The following is a 19,889-nucleotide window of genomic DNA, read 5'->3' as shown; positions in this document are numbered from 1 at the left end:
TAGACTGAACAGGTGAATCCAAGTGAAAGATGTGATCACTTATTGATGTCACTTGTTAAAGCCACTTCAAATCAATGTAGATGAAGGGGAGGAGACAGGTTAAAAAGGGATTTTTAAGCCTCGAGACAATTGAGACATGTATTGTGTATGTGTGCCATTGATGTTGAATGTGCAAGAAAAACACATTGAAGTGCCTTTGAACAGAGTATGGTAGTAGGTGCCAGGAGCACCGGTTTGTCTCAAGAACTGCAACCTAAAGGACATCCAGCATACTTGACACAACTGTGGGAAGCATTGAGTCAACATGGGCCAGCATCCCTGTGGAACACTTTTGACACCTTGTAGAGTCCATTCAAAAAGAAATTGAGGGTGTTCTAAGGGCAAAGGGGGGTGGGAGCATCTCAACATTAGGAAAGTGTTCTTAATATTTTGTGCACTCAGTGTATACAGGTAAGTCTGTATTCTAGAGGTCGAAGATCAAAGTTCTGTTGATCTGAATGGACAGCTGTGAATCTAATATTTCCAATGATATATGATTAAAGGCTATACATGAGTAATAACCTGTATGCTGACATTGTCATAGGGTAAAACCCCAATGGGATGGAGGGATGAATAGAAAAAGTGGTAACACACAGAAAGCTACTATTGATGCAATGATAGAACACATTCAACTGTAGGGACATAGACCTTAAAACAAATCTATATGAGACATGTTCACCCCAAGTGAGACAACCGATCACCCTGGCTCATTGACTATAAGGCCTACAGATGAATTCTGTTCATTTTTATCATTGTGTGTATATATATATATATATATAATTGTACAGGTGTGTATATTTCAATCATTACGTTATTTTACTTTTAGAAGTGTGTATATTGTTAGATATTACTGCACTGTTCACGGTAGGAACACAAGCATTTCCACACCGGCAATAACATCTGCTAAATATATGCATGTGACCAATACGATTTAAAGATTAGAGTGTATGTTTGTGTGTGTCACGCCCAGACTTTAGATATCCCTGTTTTTCCTATATATTTTGGTTAGGTCATGGTGTGTCTAGAGTGGGTACTCTAGTTTTGTTCTTCTAGGGTTTTTGTATGTCTATGTTGGCCTGATATGGTTCCCAATCAGAGACAGCTGTTTATCGTGGTCTCTGATTGGGGATCATATTTAGGTCGCCATTTCCCTTTTGTGTTTGTGGGATCTTGTCTACATTGAGTTGCCTGAGTGCATACCAGTAGCTTCACGTTTCATTTATGCTTTATTGAGTTTCTCTTTATTAAAAATATGTGGAACTCTATTCACGCCTGGTCTACTCATTACGACGAACGTGACAGTGTGAGTACAGGTGAATAGGTTTGTAATTGGTGGAGGGTGGTATGTGCATTAACATTTGTGAAGTAACACATAAAACATTAGTTTAGGTGTTATATGATCGGTTGAAGTCATTATGTTATTCATTTAAAAATGTGTTACTCACCTGATGATGTAACTTATTACATTGTGGAAAAAGTCATACTATAACAAATTATCATATTAACCAAGAAGATATTACATTTACTGGTTTTATTACATTATAAATCTAAAAGTTATTACATTAACCGTTGTTACAAGACAGCATACATAGTTCTTTCCTTGACCTCATGAATATTATTATTCAATGCCTCATTGATTAGTTTTAGGATCCTTTTAATGAATGTAGATATACATTTAAAAAATGAAAGTGATAAGTTCTTGTTTAGAAGAATTCATTTAAAATGAATATACACCTATTGTTGAAACATTATTCTACATGAAGACATTATAATAGTGTCATGTGTATGAAAGATACAATTATCAACATCCCCCCCCTCACAGGTTCACTATGACATTTCCTATGATAACATTTATCCATTTAGATCAATGTGTGATATTACATAGACACAGGGAGACCTGATCCTAGATCAGAGCTGCATATTATGCTCCATGGAGGTTACCATGGTGATCAGACTGAGGCAACTGTTTAAGAATGGGAGATGGATATGACTGTTCACTAGATATTTTCTATTGGTCCTTTATTTATGGGTCTGAAACCGGTGCTGGAAGGGAGGGAGATGAAATACGGCATGTTTTTGTTTTCTGGTGGTTTTTCTCTCTCATTGGCCCTAAATAAACAAAGCTCTTCCAACCTAGACAGACATAAGGTTCCTTCTCCAGTGTGTCTTCACTGGTGTGAATAAAGGGTCCATAACTGACGAAACAATTCCCACACTGATCACAGATATAAGGCTTCTTTCTCTCCAGTGTGTGTTAGCTTGTGTTTAGTCAGGGAGAAAGTTTGAGAAAAGCTCTTTCCACACTGATCACAGCTATAAGGTTTCTCTCCAGTGTGTGTTCGCTGGTGTCTAGTCAGGGTGGAAGCTCGAGCAAAGCCTTTTCCACATAGACAGACGTAAGGTCTCTCTCCAGTGTGTGTTAGTTTGTGTGTAGTCAGCTCTCCTGACTGATTGAATCTCTTCCCACATTGATCACAGCTATAAGGCCTCTGTCCAGTGTGTGTTCGCTGGTGTGTAGTCAGCTCTCCTGACTGATTGAATCTCTTCCCACATTGATCACAGCTATAAGGCCTCTCTCCAGTGTGTGTTCGCTGGTGTGTAGTCAGGTGGCCTGACTGATTGAAGCTCTTCCTACACTGTTCACAGCTATAAGGTTTCTCTCCAGTGTGTAAACGCTTGTGTATGGTCAGGCCTCCTGAATTAGCAAAGCTTTTCCCACAATCAAGGCAGGGGTAAGGCCTCTCCCCTGTATGAATTTTCAGATGATATTTTAAGGCATTAGATGCAGTAAAACCCCTCCCACACTGAGAGCAGCAGTACAGTTTCTCTCCAGTGTGAATCTGCTGGTGAATTAAGGACCTCAGTCTAGTCAAATTCTTCCCAAAGTCAGAGTAACAGTGGTGAGGTTTCTTCACTGTATTTCTCTGCTGGTGTTTCTTGAGGTGATCTGATCTGGAAAGACTCTTCTCTGCCTCCTCAGCAACATGATGTTGTTGAGGCTCCCAAGATGATAGGTACCTTCCACTGAAAGAGCGATGGTTATGGGAGTCCCCTTTGAAACAAAAGACATTGAGTAACTAGGTTTTGGAAATATGGGTCCATAAACAAATATTATACAAATAATATAGCAACATACACTCAGCAGACAGTTTATTCGGTCCACCCCCTCTTTCACAAAAATTGATCGCTCCTACATACAGTGGGTCACGTGGCGGTGAGTCCATTGACCCATCCAGCCTGGTGTCAACGGTACAGGCTAGTCGAGGTGGTGATCTGGTGTGGAGAATGTTTTCCAGGCACACTTTAGGTCCCTTGATACCAATTGAGCATTGATTGAACGCTACAACGTATCTGAACATTGTTGCTGAGCAACCCAATAGAGTATCTTTGGGATGAGATGGAACGGGCTGTTGGCAGCATGAATGTGTAGCCGTCCAATCTGCAGCAACTGCGTGATGCCATCGCGTTAGAATGGACCAACATCCCTGGGGTACGTTTGACACCTTGTAGAATAAATGCACCAAAGAATTCAGGCTGTTCTGGAGGCAAAGGAGGGTCCGACCCAGTACTAGATGGGTGACCTAATAAACTAGTAACTGAGTGTATATTTTTTATCAAATCAACAGAAGTTGCAGGAGCAGATTGTAGTCTAATCCACACACCCCATTGTTCTTACTTGATGAAATCAAATCTCCCTCCTCGTGTCCTTTTATCACAGTTCCACTCTGCCCTGCTGTTTTCCTGCAGTCGACCAGCCGCACCGACACCCTCTTCAGACCCAACAGTAAAGTGCTACCGGAAGAGTTGCAACCCGGGGACTCTGGCAGGGTGGAGGGGGATGGGCTAGCTCTGTCCTGGTGAACACAGGAAGTATTGTACATAGAATATATCATTAGACCAAACATTTGATTACTTTAGTCTAAATCTATGATTGACAGGAGGTATTATAAGGATGCACCATTCTCCTGAAGTATGTCATCGTTCACTACTTTACACATATGTACAGTTTCTCAATCACTTCGGCCAAGTTTTCAAATGGAAGTGGTATATATTTTTGTAATATCCAGTCTAATGTTCAGAACCTTTGATTCAACATTCAGTGGAGTTGAACACATCTTTCAGCCTGAGTTAATGATGGTTAACACAGAATTTAAGTGTCACGTAATTGGTCAGTCACTCGATTAAGTTCTGGGTTCATACATATTGGGAGAGATTAGATGCTAGAACGAGGAGCAGAACCGGAATGAGGAGCTCCCCTGTCTCTCTCAAGATACGGCGGAATGTCCCCTCCCCTTCCGAAATGTGAAAGATGGTAACACCTGCTAAATCATGATTTGTTCAAATAACCCAGTGATGAAAAACCTAAACACCAGAACTACTGCTTCTAGTTATCCCACTTGGAGCATGTTGAGAAAATGTCAGTCTCATAGTTTCAGTATCCTTATACAGTACATACATAGAAGAAACCATCAGTTATAGGGGTATTGTAACATGTAGTAGAAACCTACAGTAAAAGGTATGGTGTAACCTGGTGCAATTTCTGCCCCATGTAACATTGTTCAAGATCCACTTCATGGGACTTGTTACTGTAACAGCATCCACATCTAAAAATCAACAGCTTACAGTGTATCAACAACATTCAGATAATGAATGGAATAAACACTTATTTTAGTACACAAAAAAAACATGTAAACTACACACTATATAATTCTGGTTTCGTAGTTCAGTTTTTAGCAGTTTAAAAACAAGTGACAGGAAAATATTTTTAAGTTTGAAACAGATTTTTGTGCTTAGAGTTGTGAAAATTGTACCAAAGAGAAACACAATTAGATTGATGGAGTCATGGCTAGTGGGTGTATCCACAATATGTTTCATATATGTATCAGTGAAGGGAAGTGAATAAGTGCACACTTTGGAAGGACAGAAAGACAATTAGGGATTCGTCAACATAGTATCTAGGCAGAAGTGGAGCTAGCGTGAGAGCCATGGGTTTGATGTTAGCCTACCATTATTTAGCCCTATAAAACAGTATTTAACACTATACAATATGGTCAATTTATATGATTAAATTAAATCCTGAAATTGGTCTAGGCAGTTGTTGCTTATTTTATAAATCAATGTACCCTACAGATGTCTGTGACTATACCTCCTTGTGGGGACCCCTGGGACTGGTAGCTACACAGCTGGTGGGGGAAGGACCAGGGAATTTATAAAGTAAGTTATTTATTAACTTTAATAGTTTAAATAAGTTAACACACTGCCGGGACTTGAGGTAGGCCTACACTAGAAGAATCCAACAATGATGCATGTTGTCTACATTTTAAAAAGTCTAATACATCTGTAGGCAGGAATTAAGAAACATTAGGAAACGGAAAACATTCCAAAGAACAGAATAGCATATTCTGAGTTTAAACGTAGATTCAGCGATATTATGTAGGCTATATGCACAAAGTAAACAGCTACATTTCCCGAAATCACGAGGCTAAACTAGCTAGCTTGCTTTCAGCTGACTGGTGTTAACAAGCGAGCTACAGAGGCTAGCTGCTGGACTTTGGACAAGCAAGCTGATGTTATATAGCAGCTGTACAGTTTCCAAGTTGCTGACCCGTTCAAATAGAACTCTGAGATTTGCCTGAAAAGAAATGAGCAATATCAGAAAAGCTACAAAAAGGTCGCACATCGTTGGTTCTTAGTGGACAGAAATGTGCATGTAACATGTAATAAAAACTGTTGCAGATACAAAGTTAAATGTTTAAGTCCAATGGTGACTTTATGGAAGCTATGGTGCTGTTTTAATCCTATGAAAGAATTTCAGCTAAATAGGCACAGGAAATACTGAAAACCCACGACTATAATATAATGGAATATAACACAAAATATAAAATAATAATTGTCCCAATGAAATGTTTTACCAGTGCATAGCGAGATGCGCATCTCAGTTACTTCTCAGGAAGATTAATAATTTCGAAAATTGGTTATTAACTAGCTGGCCTGGCCTTGACTATGAATGGAAATTAGGCCAGCGAGCAAGCATTCTAGCCAGGTAGCCTTGGACAACAAAAACTACAAGCGTGACAGAGTCATAGACCGTTCAGGGAACATGAAAGAGGAGGATGGCATTAGCGTTTCTCTACAAATTGGGTGCGTGAACATGCTTTTTTCTACTTGCACTCACACACAGATATCAGTGCAATGGATAGACATATTTGGCTTAGGTTGATCGGACTAAATCGCTGTTGGTATCTTTTAGTTGTCAATTTAATAGACTAAGTATTGGTGAATAGATGATGTTGAAATGGTGCTTAAATAGTGGAGGCAGCCCCTGTTTTCTTTGCGAATTGAGGTAACTCTAAATCAATATTTGTTTAGAAGTCCGATTTTTAAATTTGATTTGATTTAAATAGGCAAGTAAATTACAGGCAACATATTTTGTGCTCTCCGTCTCTGCCTTCTTGTATCGGCTGTGTCAAGGCATATGAACTAACAGCATCAAACAACACAATCACAACACGTAGGTTGTAATGGCATAGGTTTCTGGATTGGCTTCCATGTAAAAACAACATTCTGGCTTATTTCTCCATGGTTCTGACTTTACCTGCTCGTTGCGCATTGCCTTGTTTCATCAATCTGTGTGCTTTAGGCTAGTAGGCTACTTTGCTGAAGGACAAAATATCCCAAGAGTTTATTACCACCATTGTTTTTGTCCAGCTGTTCAAATGGAATGAATGATATGGAAGATCGAATATAAACTAGGCCAATACATTTTATACTGTTAATAAACGTAAACCAAACGTACCCGATCCATCGTCGAAGCTATTCTTTCTTCAACGTTTCTTCAAATAAAAAAATTGACAGTAAATGTGTACTGTACACTAGTTATTCTTTGTCATAGCATGCATATAAAAACAGCTAGACCAGAGCAATCAAACGTAATTTTAAATATCACAACTCGATTTAAATTGTGACAAATAAATGTCTGATGTAGGCTAATCTTACTTCAGGAAGATCTTGGATAATATTTTACATTATCTATTAGAGTCAATAAAACGTTCAACACCCTATCCACCAATAATCCTGTTGTCTGTTCGTCTTAACTCTACCCGAGAGTCTGTTGGAACCACGTCCCCTTCGAAAGTCCAGATAGTTAATTGTCTGAGGCCCAGTAAGTGTAGCCTTGTAAATACCAGACGGATTACCGCTGCGCTGTCCGTGCAACGAACCAGTAAAACCCGATGTATGTTCAATCCGACGTCTGCAGTGGCCATGCAGCATTTACAGCAATGCAACCTCCGCAGTAGTCAGTGCATTCATACTTCTTCCGCTTCACGCAGCAGACTCAAAGCTGTGGTGAAGGAAGTGGTCTTCTTCTTCTTTGGTATTATGGCGGTCCGCATACAATTGTTATAGATGCATGCAGCTACGTACTGTATTGGCTGTGTATCAGCCTACTACTCTGTCGTCTGAATTCATTACGCTTTGGGAAAAACCAACTAACTAACTAGTGCTGCACAGGGGTGGAAAAAATACCTAATCGTCATACATAAGTCTTTAGTTTTAAATATACTTAAGTATCAAAAGTGTAATTTCTCAAATTTAATTAAGTATCAAAAGTAAAAGTATGAATCATTTCAAATGTCTTATGAAGTAAACCAGGCAGCTCAATTGTTTATTTTACAGATAGCCAGTGGCACACTACAACACAATTGACAAAGAAATAAGTGTTTCGTGAGTCTGCCTGACCAGGTAGCCTAGTGGTTAGAGCGTTGGACTTGTAACCGAAAGGTTGCAAAATCAAATCGATGAGCTGACAAGGTAAAAATCTGTCGTTCTGCCCCTGAACAAGGCAGTTAACCCACTGTTGCTAGGCCGTCATTGAAAATAAGAATTTGTTCTTAACTGACTTGCCTGGTTAAACAAAGGTAAATAAAAAAATCAGAGGCACTAGGGATGACCTCTTGATTAGTGCATGAGTTGAACCATCTTCCTGTCCTGCTTAGCATTCCAAATGTAATGAGTTTTTTTTGGGTGTCAATGTATGGAGTAAAAAGTACATCATTTTCTATGCATGTGGGTCCTTACTCAACATTGACAGGAGGCTCCAAACAAAAGACTGACTAAAATGACAAAACTCATAAATGGAATGAAATCAACCAAAACTCGTTTCTCTCAAGTGCAGCATAGGTTGTGCGGTCTGCAAACAACGTGTCGACTCCGACAATAATACCGGGAAGACTGGAATAATTATATTGAATGCATTAACAGAAATTACTGTAACCAAAGTAACAAACATTACAGATTAGAAATGACAGGAATTAATGTTAGAATGTACTACTGGTGATATGTAATGGGGAAGTGATATCAAATGCAAACAATTCACACAATAAAGTTATGAAACAATGAATGTGCAGAAATTGGCAGGAGAGAGAGCATTTTGGAGAGAGAAGCACATTGTGCATCTGGGCGCTGCATGGTCAATCCGACATCTGCATCGGCCATGCAGCATTTATGGTGATATGACCTCAGTAGAAGTCAAGGAATTCATACTTCTTGCGCTTCGCAAAGCAGTGCAGAGGTGTTTGTTTTTTCTACAGGATGTGTACCCCCCACACACATTTTTACATTACAGCCTTATTCTGAAATGGAAGTGTCTTGGTGGTTCCAAACATCTTCCATTTCAGAATGATGGAGGCCACTGTGTCCTTGGGGACCTTCAATGCTGCAGAAATGTTTTGGTCCCTTCCTCAGATCTGTGCCTCGACACAATCCTGCCTCGGAGCTCTACGGACAATTCCTTCAACCTCATGGCTTGGTTTTTGCTCTGTCATGAACGGCCAACTGTGGGACCTTATATAGACCATTGTGTGCACTTCCTAATCATGTCCAATCAACTGAATTTACCACAGGTAGACTCCAATCAAGTTGTAGAAACATCTCAATGGAAACAGGAAGCACCGGAACTCAGGAAGAACTGAATACGGGTATGCTCTTTTTTTTCTTAATTTTTTAAAAAACATTTGAAAATTCCTAAACTTTTCGTCTCATTTTAAGAATGTTACAAAATGGGAAAATAGTCAAGGGGTGAATACTTTCCGAATGCACTAAATAAACAGGCTATGTGGTTTCTTATCCGATTTTATATTTGGCTGTAATTTTTTAAAAAATGCATTTGTTATTAATTATTTTTAACTAATGCAGTTGATTGGGGAAACTAACATTTATTGTTAGGGTTGACATCCATACAAGCATTACACTCTGATTTGTACCTCAATATATTGTGACATACACATATAAACAATAGTCTAAACGTAGGATAATTTTGCTGGGGGGCAATAAAGAGATTCAGGATTATTCCCCCATGGCCTTTTCTTTCCATGGCAATTCCATTGTTTTGCTCGAGTTCAATTGACTTCTTTACCGCATCTATGTTCCAAACAGGTTACCATGGTGATCAGACCGTTTAAGAATGAGAGATGGATATGACTGTTCACTAGATGGTTTTCTATTGATCCATTATTTAGGGATCTGGAACCGGTGTCAGATAGGAGGGCGTTGAAAGACACGTTTGTGCTTTCTGGTGTTTTTTCATTGGCCCTAAATGAACAAATATCTTTCCACATACACAGATATAAGGGTTCTCTCCAGTGTGTGTTCGCTGGTGTCTAGTCAGGTTCCCTGACTGACTAAAACTCTTCCCACACTGATCACAGCTATAAAGCCTCTGTCCAGTGTGTATTCGCTGGTGTCTAATCAGGTTCCCTGACTGACTAAAACTCTTCCCACACTGATCACAACTATAAGGCCGCTTTCCAGTGTGTGTTCGCTGGTGTGTAATCAGATCTCTTGACTGACTAAAACTCTTACCACACTGATCACAGCTGTGAGGTGTTTCTCCAGTGTGTGTTCGCTGGTGTGTAGACAGGTTGGAAGCTCGAGCAAAGCTCTTCCCACACTGATCACAGCTATAAGGCTTCTCTCCAGTGTGTGTTCGCTGGTGTCTAGTCAGGGACGAAGCGAGAGCAAAGCTCTTTCCACATTGATCACATTTATAAGGCTTCTCTCCAGTGTGTGTTCGCTGGTGTGTAGTCAGATCTCCTGACTGAGTGAAGCTCTTCCCACACTGATAACAGACATAAGGTTTCTCTCCAGTGTGTATGCGCCGGTGTATAGTTAGATTTTCTGAAAGAGAAAAGCACTTTCCACACTGATCACAGCTATAAGGCTTCTCTCCAGTGTGTACACGCTTGTGTATGGTTAGGGTTCCTGCATTAGCAAAGCTTTTCCCACAATCAAGGCAGGGATAAGGCTTCTCCCCTGTATGTATTCTCAGATGAGATTTTAAGGTGTTAGAAGCAGCAAAACTCTTCCCACACTGTGAACATCTGTACGGATTCTCTCCTGTATGGATTCTATGGTGCAACTTAAGACCTCCTGGACAGGTGAAACTCTTCCCACACTGAGAGCAGCAGTATGGTTTCTCTCCGGTGTGAATCCGCTGGTGAATAATGAAGCCACTCCTTCTAGTGAAACTCTTCCCACAGTCAGAGCAGCAGTGGTGAGGTTTCTTCCCTAAACCGCTCTGCTGGGGTTTCTTGAGTTGTTCTGATCTGTAGAGACTTTTTTTTGCCTCGTCAGCAACATGATGTTGAGGCTCCCCAGATGATAAGCCCTTCCCACTGAGAGAATGACGGTTAGGGGTGTCCCCTGTGAAGCAAAGACATTGAATAACTAGGTTTTGCAATGCATAAACAAATACGACCCTCAGTATAAACATAACTGCCAAAATAAAAGGAAACACTTGAGGAAATTAGGTTTCTGGCGGCTCTTATGGTGTTGGATAAATTTTCCTGGCATGCTTTAGGTCCACTCAACCACTTAGAGGGCAAGGTAAACGCCAATAAATATAGAGCCATTGAGTGTTCACCTTCAACCTATGGTTGATGACAATGCCCCCATCCACAGGGCATGAGTGTTCACTGAATGATTTAATGAGCATAAAAAACATAGTTATTACTTTAACTACTGTTCCCTGAAGGAGGGAAACAAGGTACAGCTATAGGGAGTTCATGTACTAGCGCCCTCTACTGAGGAACATTAGAATCACGCTTGACAAGGCCAATGAACACCGGGCCGCACCAGAAGTCTCACCTTCTCATGTGATAAAACTAAGGTACGGAGTCAATCCTTCAATTCAGTACCGCTCTTAATCTGAACATGGCGGTGAGGACAAACAACTGTTGTACTTTGTTTGCCACTTTCATTGAACATTAGTTCTAGTCATAACTGTAGGTTCCCTTTTAGTCAGGAAACTCAGGGGATGTGAAATCACGACCCAACCCAACACCAAATGAAATGGCCCACGGCAGACCACCTAGGGTTCCAACCCAACAATAAACCTGTGCTGGTGTCTAATCAGGTTCCCTGACTGACTAAAACTCTTCCCACACTGATCACAACTATAAGGCCGCTTTCCAGTGTGTGTTCGCTGGTGTGTAATCAGATCTCTTGACTGACTGGGTATATTGCAAAAGTGTGCACTGCCTTTCAACGACCCTCTCCCGTCCCAGCCATAAGAACACTGTGGGCTACGCTGGGGCAATGACATCCAAGCGATAAAACCCCTCTCCCGTCCCAGCCATAAGAACACTGTGGGCTACGCTGGGGCAATGACATCCAAGCGATAAAACCCCTCTCCCGTCCCAGCCATAAGAACACTGTGGGCTACGCTGGGGCAATGCTGGGGCAATCCAAGCGAAAAACCCCTCCCGAGCCACCAAGCGATAAAACCCCTCTCCCGTCCCAGCCATAAGAACACTGTGGGCTACGCTGGGGCAATGACATCCAAGCAATAAAACCTCACAAAAGTATGTGGTGATGCACAACTGGCCGCAGCACAAATATCCATCGCCCATGAGTTGGAGGTGAACCAGTGGTTAGAGCGTTGGACTAGTAACCAAAAGGTTGCAAGTTCAAATCCCCGAGCTGACAAGGTACAAATATATCATTCTGCCCCTGAACAGGCAGTTAACACACTGTTCCTAGGCCGTCATTGAAAATAAGAATTTGTTCTTAACGGACTTGCCTAGTTAAATTAAGGTCAAATGTGCGATTGGTTCTGAACTTGTAGACCTTAAAATGCCTGTCTAAAATGGGACAGATTGGATGGGTCTAAAATCTAGGGATGATTCTCTCTCATTATGATAGGTGCGCGAGAGCTGCTGCTTTCCCCACTCCGCAGAGGGACCAGCTTTCACTTTACCTTCAGGAGTAAAATGCCTGTGCCTGTGCCAAGCAGACTGACGCTGTTCTTGAGGGAACAGGAGCAGACTTGGGTGTAGATCCGGAAGTCAGGGCAGCCAGCTTACTGCCGGGCCTTTGTCTGCAAATCCTCTCGAAGACAGTCCTGCCTTGGCAGAAGAATACTTCAGAGGAAGGAAGCCGTGAAGCACCGTGTCCTGCATAGATGCCAAGGACGAGCCAAACAACCCCGTAGGAGAAAGTGTCTCTGCCTGTCCAGCTGGTCTCTCTCAGCACCTAAGACAAAGTCAACCAGAGGTGGCACTCTTCCACCACTGAAGCCCCTATGCTTCTCCCGAATGCTGAAATCGGCCATAGTAGGACTCTCATCTAGGAGCTCTGTGTGGGGATCCCCACAGCCAGGGCTGCCAATAGCTCAGTTTGGTAAATCTGCAGCATTGTGACCATGTTCAGGGACTGGGTCCTGGTACACCTTGTCAAGCTGCAACCCTCAAAAATAACGATACTTATTTGGGAGGGATGTGTTGGAATTAGCCATCCCTTTGTTAGCCAATGAGGCTAGGTAGACAGCTAGCTTCCCATCCAATGGAGGCATTGTGACAAGCCCCGCCCCCTCCATACCCATGAAGTGCGAATACCCATGCAGCATAAGCTTGGCTGAATGCAGCGGAGTCCGAGGTGTGTCCTACGAAGCAGGGTTGAGGTTCTGGTGACGCTACGCAATGCACTTCCACGCTTCCAAGTTGCTCGGCTTCAGACGCAATCGTTGGGCAAGTGTGGGAATTAATGATTCAGCGTCTGTGCCACCAGTTAATACAGGTAGTAGTGTTAAACCCCCTCCACAGTCCCCGCAGACAAACAATGTTCTCATGGCTTCTGGAAAAAATATATTTTGGCATGCTCAACCGGTGTCGCTCATTCAGCCGATAGAGACTTAACTGGTTTTCCCCACTAAGCAACGAGTCAGAGTTAGAGCCTTCTCAGGTCTCTCCTCCACCCGTTACAGGGTGTGAGCCGCCGAAGCATCCCATCATTTAGTTCTGACAAATTGAAAACCCTAGTCATTGATGACTCTATTCCCCGCAATATCAGACTTAAAAAAATAATTATACAACAATCATACATTGTTCACCAGGGGGCAGGGCTACCGTAAAGGCTCATCTGAATATGGTGCTGGCTGAGGCTAAAACTGGCAAGTGTAGATGGTAAAGGCATCAACGATGTTGGGATGAAACAGTCTGGTTACCAAGTGTAACATAACTTCAGCGTGTAACTTAGCTAAAAATATGTGTTGGCATCAAGTAATTGTCTCTGGCCCCCTCCCAGAACCGGCCAGACACCACGACGCCAACCAAACAGGAGCCCTGCACGATGCCAAAGAGATATCAGCTGGCTCTATATCACTACGCTGGGAGGATAGCGCCATCTGATCTCACCACGAGCCCAGGTCCACCCCTGCATCGCGCAACTCAGACTCTGCCAAGGTACAGGCGCCCAGGGAGGAAAATCACACTCGTTACCACAAAGCCTTCTATGGAAGGCGACACGTTTCTCTGAAGTGCTTAAACGCAGCCGGCAACAGTGGTCCCATGAGCCAGATCAATCCAGGGCAGCCCGAGCAGCCATCCAGCAGACAGTGGTCCCATGAGCCAGATCAATCCAGGGCAGCCCGAGCAGCCATCCAGCAGACAGTGGTCCCATGAGCCAGATCAATCCAGGGCAGCCCGAGCTGCCATCCAGCAGAGACATACAAGACTAAACTCGTAAGTATTATTCAAAGACATGGTGAAACCGCATGATTGTGGGCAAGGTCGTGAACTCAAACCCGGCTTAACAACCTTCATAGACTCTTACTAGCCATCTTCCTTACAACCAGTTAGCCACGCTAAAAAGCCACAAGAATAACTAGCAAATATTTTGGTAGGAAATTTCACAAAACTAGTTACCAAACTTTAACGCACAACTTCCAGAAGGATAAGCATGCCCTAGTTAGTGGGACAGTTAAGTTTTAATAAATCCTGAAATTGCATTCCAATCTTTATTTAGAAGAAATGTGTGAGATTGTTCTGCTCGAGATGAAGACAGGAAGAAATTGAAGGAATGACTCCGTGCCTTGGTAGGCGGGGACTCCACTGAAGCACAGGGTATATTGGCCTTGTCAGGCGGGACTAATGTTCTTCATTAGAGTGCACTAGCGCTCAACCTGCCCACAGCTGTATTGGGCCAAGTTTCCTGACTGAAAGGGAACAAATGCAAATCATACACCCTGGCCGTTTGTTACCAGATCTCAACCAAATGGAAACACTTATGAGATTTTGGAGCGGGAACCTCAGACAGCGTTTTCCACCACCATCTAAAAAAACACCAAATCATTGAATTTCTTGTGGAAGAATGGTGTCGCATCCCTCCGATAGAGTTAGACACTTGTAGAAACTATGCCAAGCCACATTTAAGCTGTTCTGGTCTATTAAGGCACTATGTTGGTGTTTATTTTGGTAGTTACCTGTATATATATTGTTTATCAATCAATGAGCAGTTAGAGAAACAGATTATAGTTTAATCAGCACACATTGTTCTTACTTGATGAAATCAAATCTCCTTCTTCTTCCTTCTCATCCTCCTCGTGTCCTTCTCTCACAGTTCCACTCTGCCCTGGTGTTTTCCTGCAGTCGACCAGCAGCACAGAAACCCTCTTCAGACCCAGCAGTAAGGAGCTACCAGGAGAGTTGTGACCAGGGGACTCCGGCAGGGTGGTGGGGGACGGACTAGCTCTGTCCTGGTGACCACAAGAAGTATTGTACATAGAATATCATTCGACCAAACATTTGATTACTTTAGTGTTTAGTCTAAATCTCTCTACAACACTGTTCCAAAAATGCAATGGCACTTACTAATGAAGTTTGTAGTATTGACTGTCCCCATGAGACATTTTACCACTATAGCCGAGTTTACCATAGTCAAATCAAATCATACGCGCCGAATACAACAGGTGTAGAAGTCAGAAGTTTACATAAACGAGTTTTAATGACTCCAACCTAAGTGTTTCTACCACTCCACAAATGTCTTGTTAACAAACTATAGTTTTGGCAAGTCGGTCATCTACTTTGTGCATGACAAGTCATTTTTCCAACAATTGTTTACAGACAGATTATTTCACTTATAATTCACTGTATCACAATTCCAGTGGGTCAGAAGTTTACATACACTAAGTTGACTGCGCCTTTTAAACAGCTTGGAAAATTCCAGAAAATTGTCATGGTTTTAGAAGCTTCTGTTAGGCTAATTGACATCATTTGAGTCAAATGGCTGTGTACCTGTGGATGTATTTCAAGGCCTACCTTCAAACTCAGTGCCTCTTTGCTTGACATCATGGGGAAATCAGAAGAAATCAATTGTAGACCTCCACAAGTCTGGTTCATCCTTGGGAGCAATTTCCAATTGAAGGTACCACGTTCATCGGAACAAACAATAGTATGCAAGTATAAACACCATGGGACCACGCAGCCGTCATACCGATCAGGAAGGAGACGCGTTCGGTGTCCAAGAGATGAACGTAATTTGGTACAAAAAGTGCAGACTACAGATTGCAACTGCACATGGGGACAAAGATCATACTTTTTGGAAATGTCCTCTGGTCTGAGGAAACAAAAATAGAACTGTTTGGCCATAATGACCATCATTATGTTTGGAGGAAAAAGGGGGAGGCTTGCAAGCCGAAGAACACCATCCCAAACGCGAAGCACGGGGGTGGTGGCATCATGTTGTGGGGGTACTTTGCTGCAGGAGGGACTGGTGCACTTCATAAAATAGATGGCATCATGAGGGAAAAGTATGTGGATATATTGAAGCAACATCTCAAGACATCCGTCAGGAAGTTAAAGCTTGGTCGCAAATGGGCCTTCCAAATGAGCAATGACCTCAAGCATACTTCCACAGTTGTGGGAAAATGGCTTAAGGACAACAAAGTCAAGGTATTGGAGTGGCCATCACAAAGCCCTGGCCTCAACCCTATAGAACAATTGTTGGCAGAACTGAAAAAGCATGTGCGAGAAAGGAGGCCTACAAACCTGACTCAGTTACACCAGCTCTGTCAGGAGGAATGGACCAAATTCACCCAACTTCTTGTGGGAAGCTTGTGGAAGGCTACCCAAAACGTTTGAGGGTGTCTGGCATGATGGTGTTGATGTGAGCCATGACCAGCCTTTCAAAGCACTTCATAGCTACAGATGTGAGTGCTACAGTTTGGTAGTCATTTAGGCAGGTTACCTTAGTGTTCTTGGGCACAGGAACTATGTTGGTATTAAAGACTCGGACAGGGAGAGGTTGAAAATGTCAGTGAAGACACTTGCCAGTTGGTCAGAGCATGCTCGTAGTACACGTCCTGGTAATCTGTCTGGCCTTGTGAATGTTGACCTGTTTAAAGGTCTTCGGAGGGCATAGCGGAATTTCTTATAAAGGTTCTGGGTTACAGTCCCACTCCTTGAAAGCGGCAGCTCTAGCCTTTAGCTCAGTGCAGATGTTGCCTGTAATCCATGGCTTCTGGTTGGGGTATGTACGTAGTCACTGTGGGGACGACGTTGTTGATTTACTTATTGATGAAGCCGATGACTGAGATGGTTTACTCCTCAATGCCATCGGAAGAATCCCGGAACATATTCCAGTCTGTGCTAGCAAAATAGTCCTGGAGCTTAGCATCTGCTTCATCTAACCACTTTTTTATCTAACCACTTTTTTATTGACTTCCTGCTTTCATTTTTGCTTGTAAGCAGGATTCATGAGGATAGAATTATCGTCAGATTTGCCAAATGGAGGGCAATAGAGAGCCTTGTCTCTGTGTGTGGAGTAAAGGTGGTCTAGAATTCTTTTCCCTCTGGTTGCATATTTAACATGCTGATAGAAATGTGGTAAAACAGATAAGTTTCCCTGCATTAAAGTCCCCGGCCACTAGGAGCACCGCCTCTGGATGAGCATTTTCCTGTATGCTTATGGCTGAATACAGCTCATTGAGTGCGGTCTTAGTGCCAGCATCAGTCTGTGGTGGTATGTAGACAGCTACCAAAAATACAGATGAAAACACTAGGTAGATAGTGTGGTCTAGAGCATATCATGAGGTACTCTAACTCAGGCCAGCAAAAAATTGAGGCTTCCTTAGATGTCATGCACCAGCTGTTGTTTACAAATATACATAGTCCATCACCCCCTGTCTTACCAGACACCGCTGTCCTATCCTGCTGATACAGCATATAACCAGCCAGCTGTATGTTGATAATGTCGTCATTCAGCCACGACTCTGTGAAGCATAAGATATTAGTTTTGAATGTCCCGTTGGTAGTTTAATCTTCCTTGTAGGTCGTTGATTTTATTTTCCAATGATTGCACATTAGCTAGTAGAACGGAAGGCAGAGGGGTTTATTCGATCGCCTACGAATTCTCAGAAGGCAACCCACTTTTTCTCTGTCTTCTTTTCACGCAAATGACGGGGATTTGGGCAAGTTCCGGGAAAGCAGTATGTTCTTCATGTCGGGATCATCGGACCCGTTAAAGAAAAGAAGAAGCTAATATTCACTGTTCTGATGGCCAGAAGTTATTTATTTTCAGTCAAAAGAGACGGTAGCAGCAACATTATGTACAAAATACGTTTTTTTTCTTTAAATAGTTCAACTGTAATGGCACATACTACAGAAGTTTTTAGTATTAACTGTCCCATAAGACATTGTACCACTATAGCCTAGTTACAAATACATGTATGTGTACTATAATAACTTTGGAAATAGTGCCATGTTTTTATCCTTATTACTGTAGGGGAGAGTGTTGAGCCGGCCTTGTTTCTAGGATACCATACACAAAATTAATAATTTGACCAAATATTTAGGAAGAGGTCATCATTTCATGTAGTCTGTGAAGAAAGAAAACACATGAAAAAAGTGGGAAGCAAGTTAGGTCCAAAAAAACTGAATTTGGCTTAGAGGTTTAATGGTGCTTGCATCTTAACCAAAGTTGACCATTTTAAGATTGTTCTATACATCAGTTGGGGTCTTAATAAGCATTGAGTTCCTAAACCTAGCATGAAAATGCATCCTTGTAGCTGTGTGGGCTAATATAGTCAACATGTTTGCCTTGGGTAAGTTGAGCCAATGGAAGTGTTTTCTTCCCAGCTGGGATATGAGGTAACAACAGGGCTTAGTCTATGCTAAGTGTTTAAAAAGTACAATGTTTGTGTTAGGTGTTAAACCTGTGTTAAATAATTGTATTGTTCCTCAAGCAAGGAAGGGGCCGATGACATCAGTAAAGTGTGTACTTCACTGTATCTATAGATGGGATATTGCTTTTCAACAATAACATTTATTTTAAAAACTTAAAAATATATAAATCACCGGAGTACTACTTTAAAGTGTGGGAGAGTGGGGGTAAGTTTAGCAATGTTTTACATTCAGCATCACTACTTCAAGGAAATAGTATTCTTTCTATATTTTTCAGCAATTTTTACGATATAGCCAATTTAGACTTTTATGGTTGTCATTAGTTACCACAGCCACAAAATGACCTCTTCCTACATATTTGGTCACACAATTTTGTGCAAAGTTTCCTATAAACAAGGGGCGGCTCAACTTTACATTTGACCATTTTTACTCCAGCAATTTATAAATAAAATAATGTACTTTTTACTCAATACATTTTCCCTGACACCCAAAAGTACTAGTTACATTTCGAATGCTTAGCAGGATAGTATATTTAAGACCAAATACTTTTACTCCAGTAATATTTTACTCGGTGACTTTCACTTTTAGCCGAGTCATTTCTACAAAGATATCTTTACTCAAGTATGATCATTTAGTACATTTTCCACCACTGTCTAGCTAACGTTAGCTGTTCAAATGAAGTGGACGATCAAATGTGAAAACCAGGCCTAGATATTTCCAACACAGTAGGTCTATATTGCTAACAAAAGGCAACCAAACTTACCCGATACATTGTTGACGCTATTCTTTCTTCAACGTTTCTTCAACCAATGTGTACGCTATAGTTACGTTGTTTGTCACAGCGTTCAGATAACTATTATGGCATTGTCGCAGGCAATTCCAGTCTCAAGTCTACAACTGAAACAGCTAGATCAGAGCAATCAAACGTCTATATAAATATCAAAACTGGATTCAAATGTATGTAGGCTAATCTTACTTCAGTAAGATCCTGGATAAGATTTTACCTGAGCTATAAAAGCCAAGAAAACATTCAACAACATCCCATTCACCAATAATCCTGTTCTCTGCTATGGTCTACCTGAAAGACACTTGGAACAGATCTCTTCGAGAGTCCAGCCACAGAGAGAACAATGACAGATATTTCACCTGAGGTATAAATGTGAAGCATCCGGTTGGCGTTTCCACTCACTACCAAATATGGTGGTGAGAGGAAGCCCAGTGGCTGGCAGTGAGAGAAGATGGAGCGAGATGGATTTTGGCCGACATTTTGCTAATTTGATCTCAATGCAGTTTTTTGTTTCCAAAACTAAAATCTGTTACGAACAGATAGGACTAACTTTGAAAGACTTTACCGTTTGCGAAAGTTTTTTAAAAAGTGCGTTGTTTAGGAGTGCA

General features: G+C 41.8%; 1 protein-coding gene across 7 annotated transcripts; it reads right to left on the bottom strand.

Annotated features, from left to right (window-relative positions):
- Nucleotides 1-1,555: 1,555 nt before the first annotated feature.
- On the bottom strand, nucleotides 1,556-19,643 carry LOC112238000 (zinc finger protein 239). 7 transcript variants are annotated; one of them, XM_042314023.1, is made up of 5 exons: nucleotides 19,258-19,560; nucleotides 17,504-17,584; nucleotides 14,864-15,070; nucleotides 3,716-3,893; nucleotides 1,556-3,091 (listed from the first exon to the last, which is right to left on the bottom strand). In XM_042314023.1, the coding sequence occupies exons 2-5, from the start codon at nucleotides 17,570-17,572 to the stop codon at nucleotides 2,259-2,261; spliced, it is 1,287 nt and encodes a 428-aa protein (XP_042169957.1). In that variant the 5' UTR covers nucleotides 17,573-17,584; nucleotides 19,258-19,560; the 3' UTR covers nucleotides 1,556-2,258. The 7 variants fall into 7 exon arrangements, with proteins under 7 accessions (XP_042169957.1, XP_042169958.1, XP_042169959.1 ...); XM_042314020.1 differs by lacking the exons at nucleotides 1,556-3,091; nucleotides 3,716-3,893 and adding exons at nucleotides 9,239-10,740; nucleotides 19,573-19,643 and having other exon boundaries at nucleotides 14,875-15,070; nucleotides 19,258-19,391; XM_042314019.1 differs by lacking the exons at nucleotides 1,556-3,091; nucleotides 3,716-3,893 and adding exons at nucleotides 9,239-10,740; nucleotides 19,573-19,630 and having other exon boundaries at nucleotides 14,875-15,070; nucleotides 19,258-19,400.
- Nucleotides 19,644-19,889: the final 246 nt, after the last annotated feature.

The sequence above is a fragment of the Oncorhynchus tshawytscha genome, unplaced genomic scaffold, assembly GCF_018296145.1.
Source record: "Oncorhynchus tshawytscha isolate Ot180627B unplaced genomic scaffold, Otsh_v2.0 Un_contig_17767_pilon_pilon, whole genome shotgun sequence".
Taxonomy (NCBI): Eukaryota; Metazoa; Chordata; class Actinopteri; order Salmoniformes; family Salmonidae; genus Oncorhynchus; species Oncorhynchus tshawytscha.
This window is presented reverse-complemented; position numbering and strand designations above follow the sequence as displayed.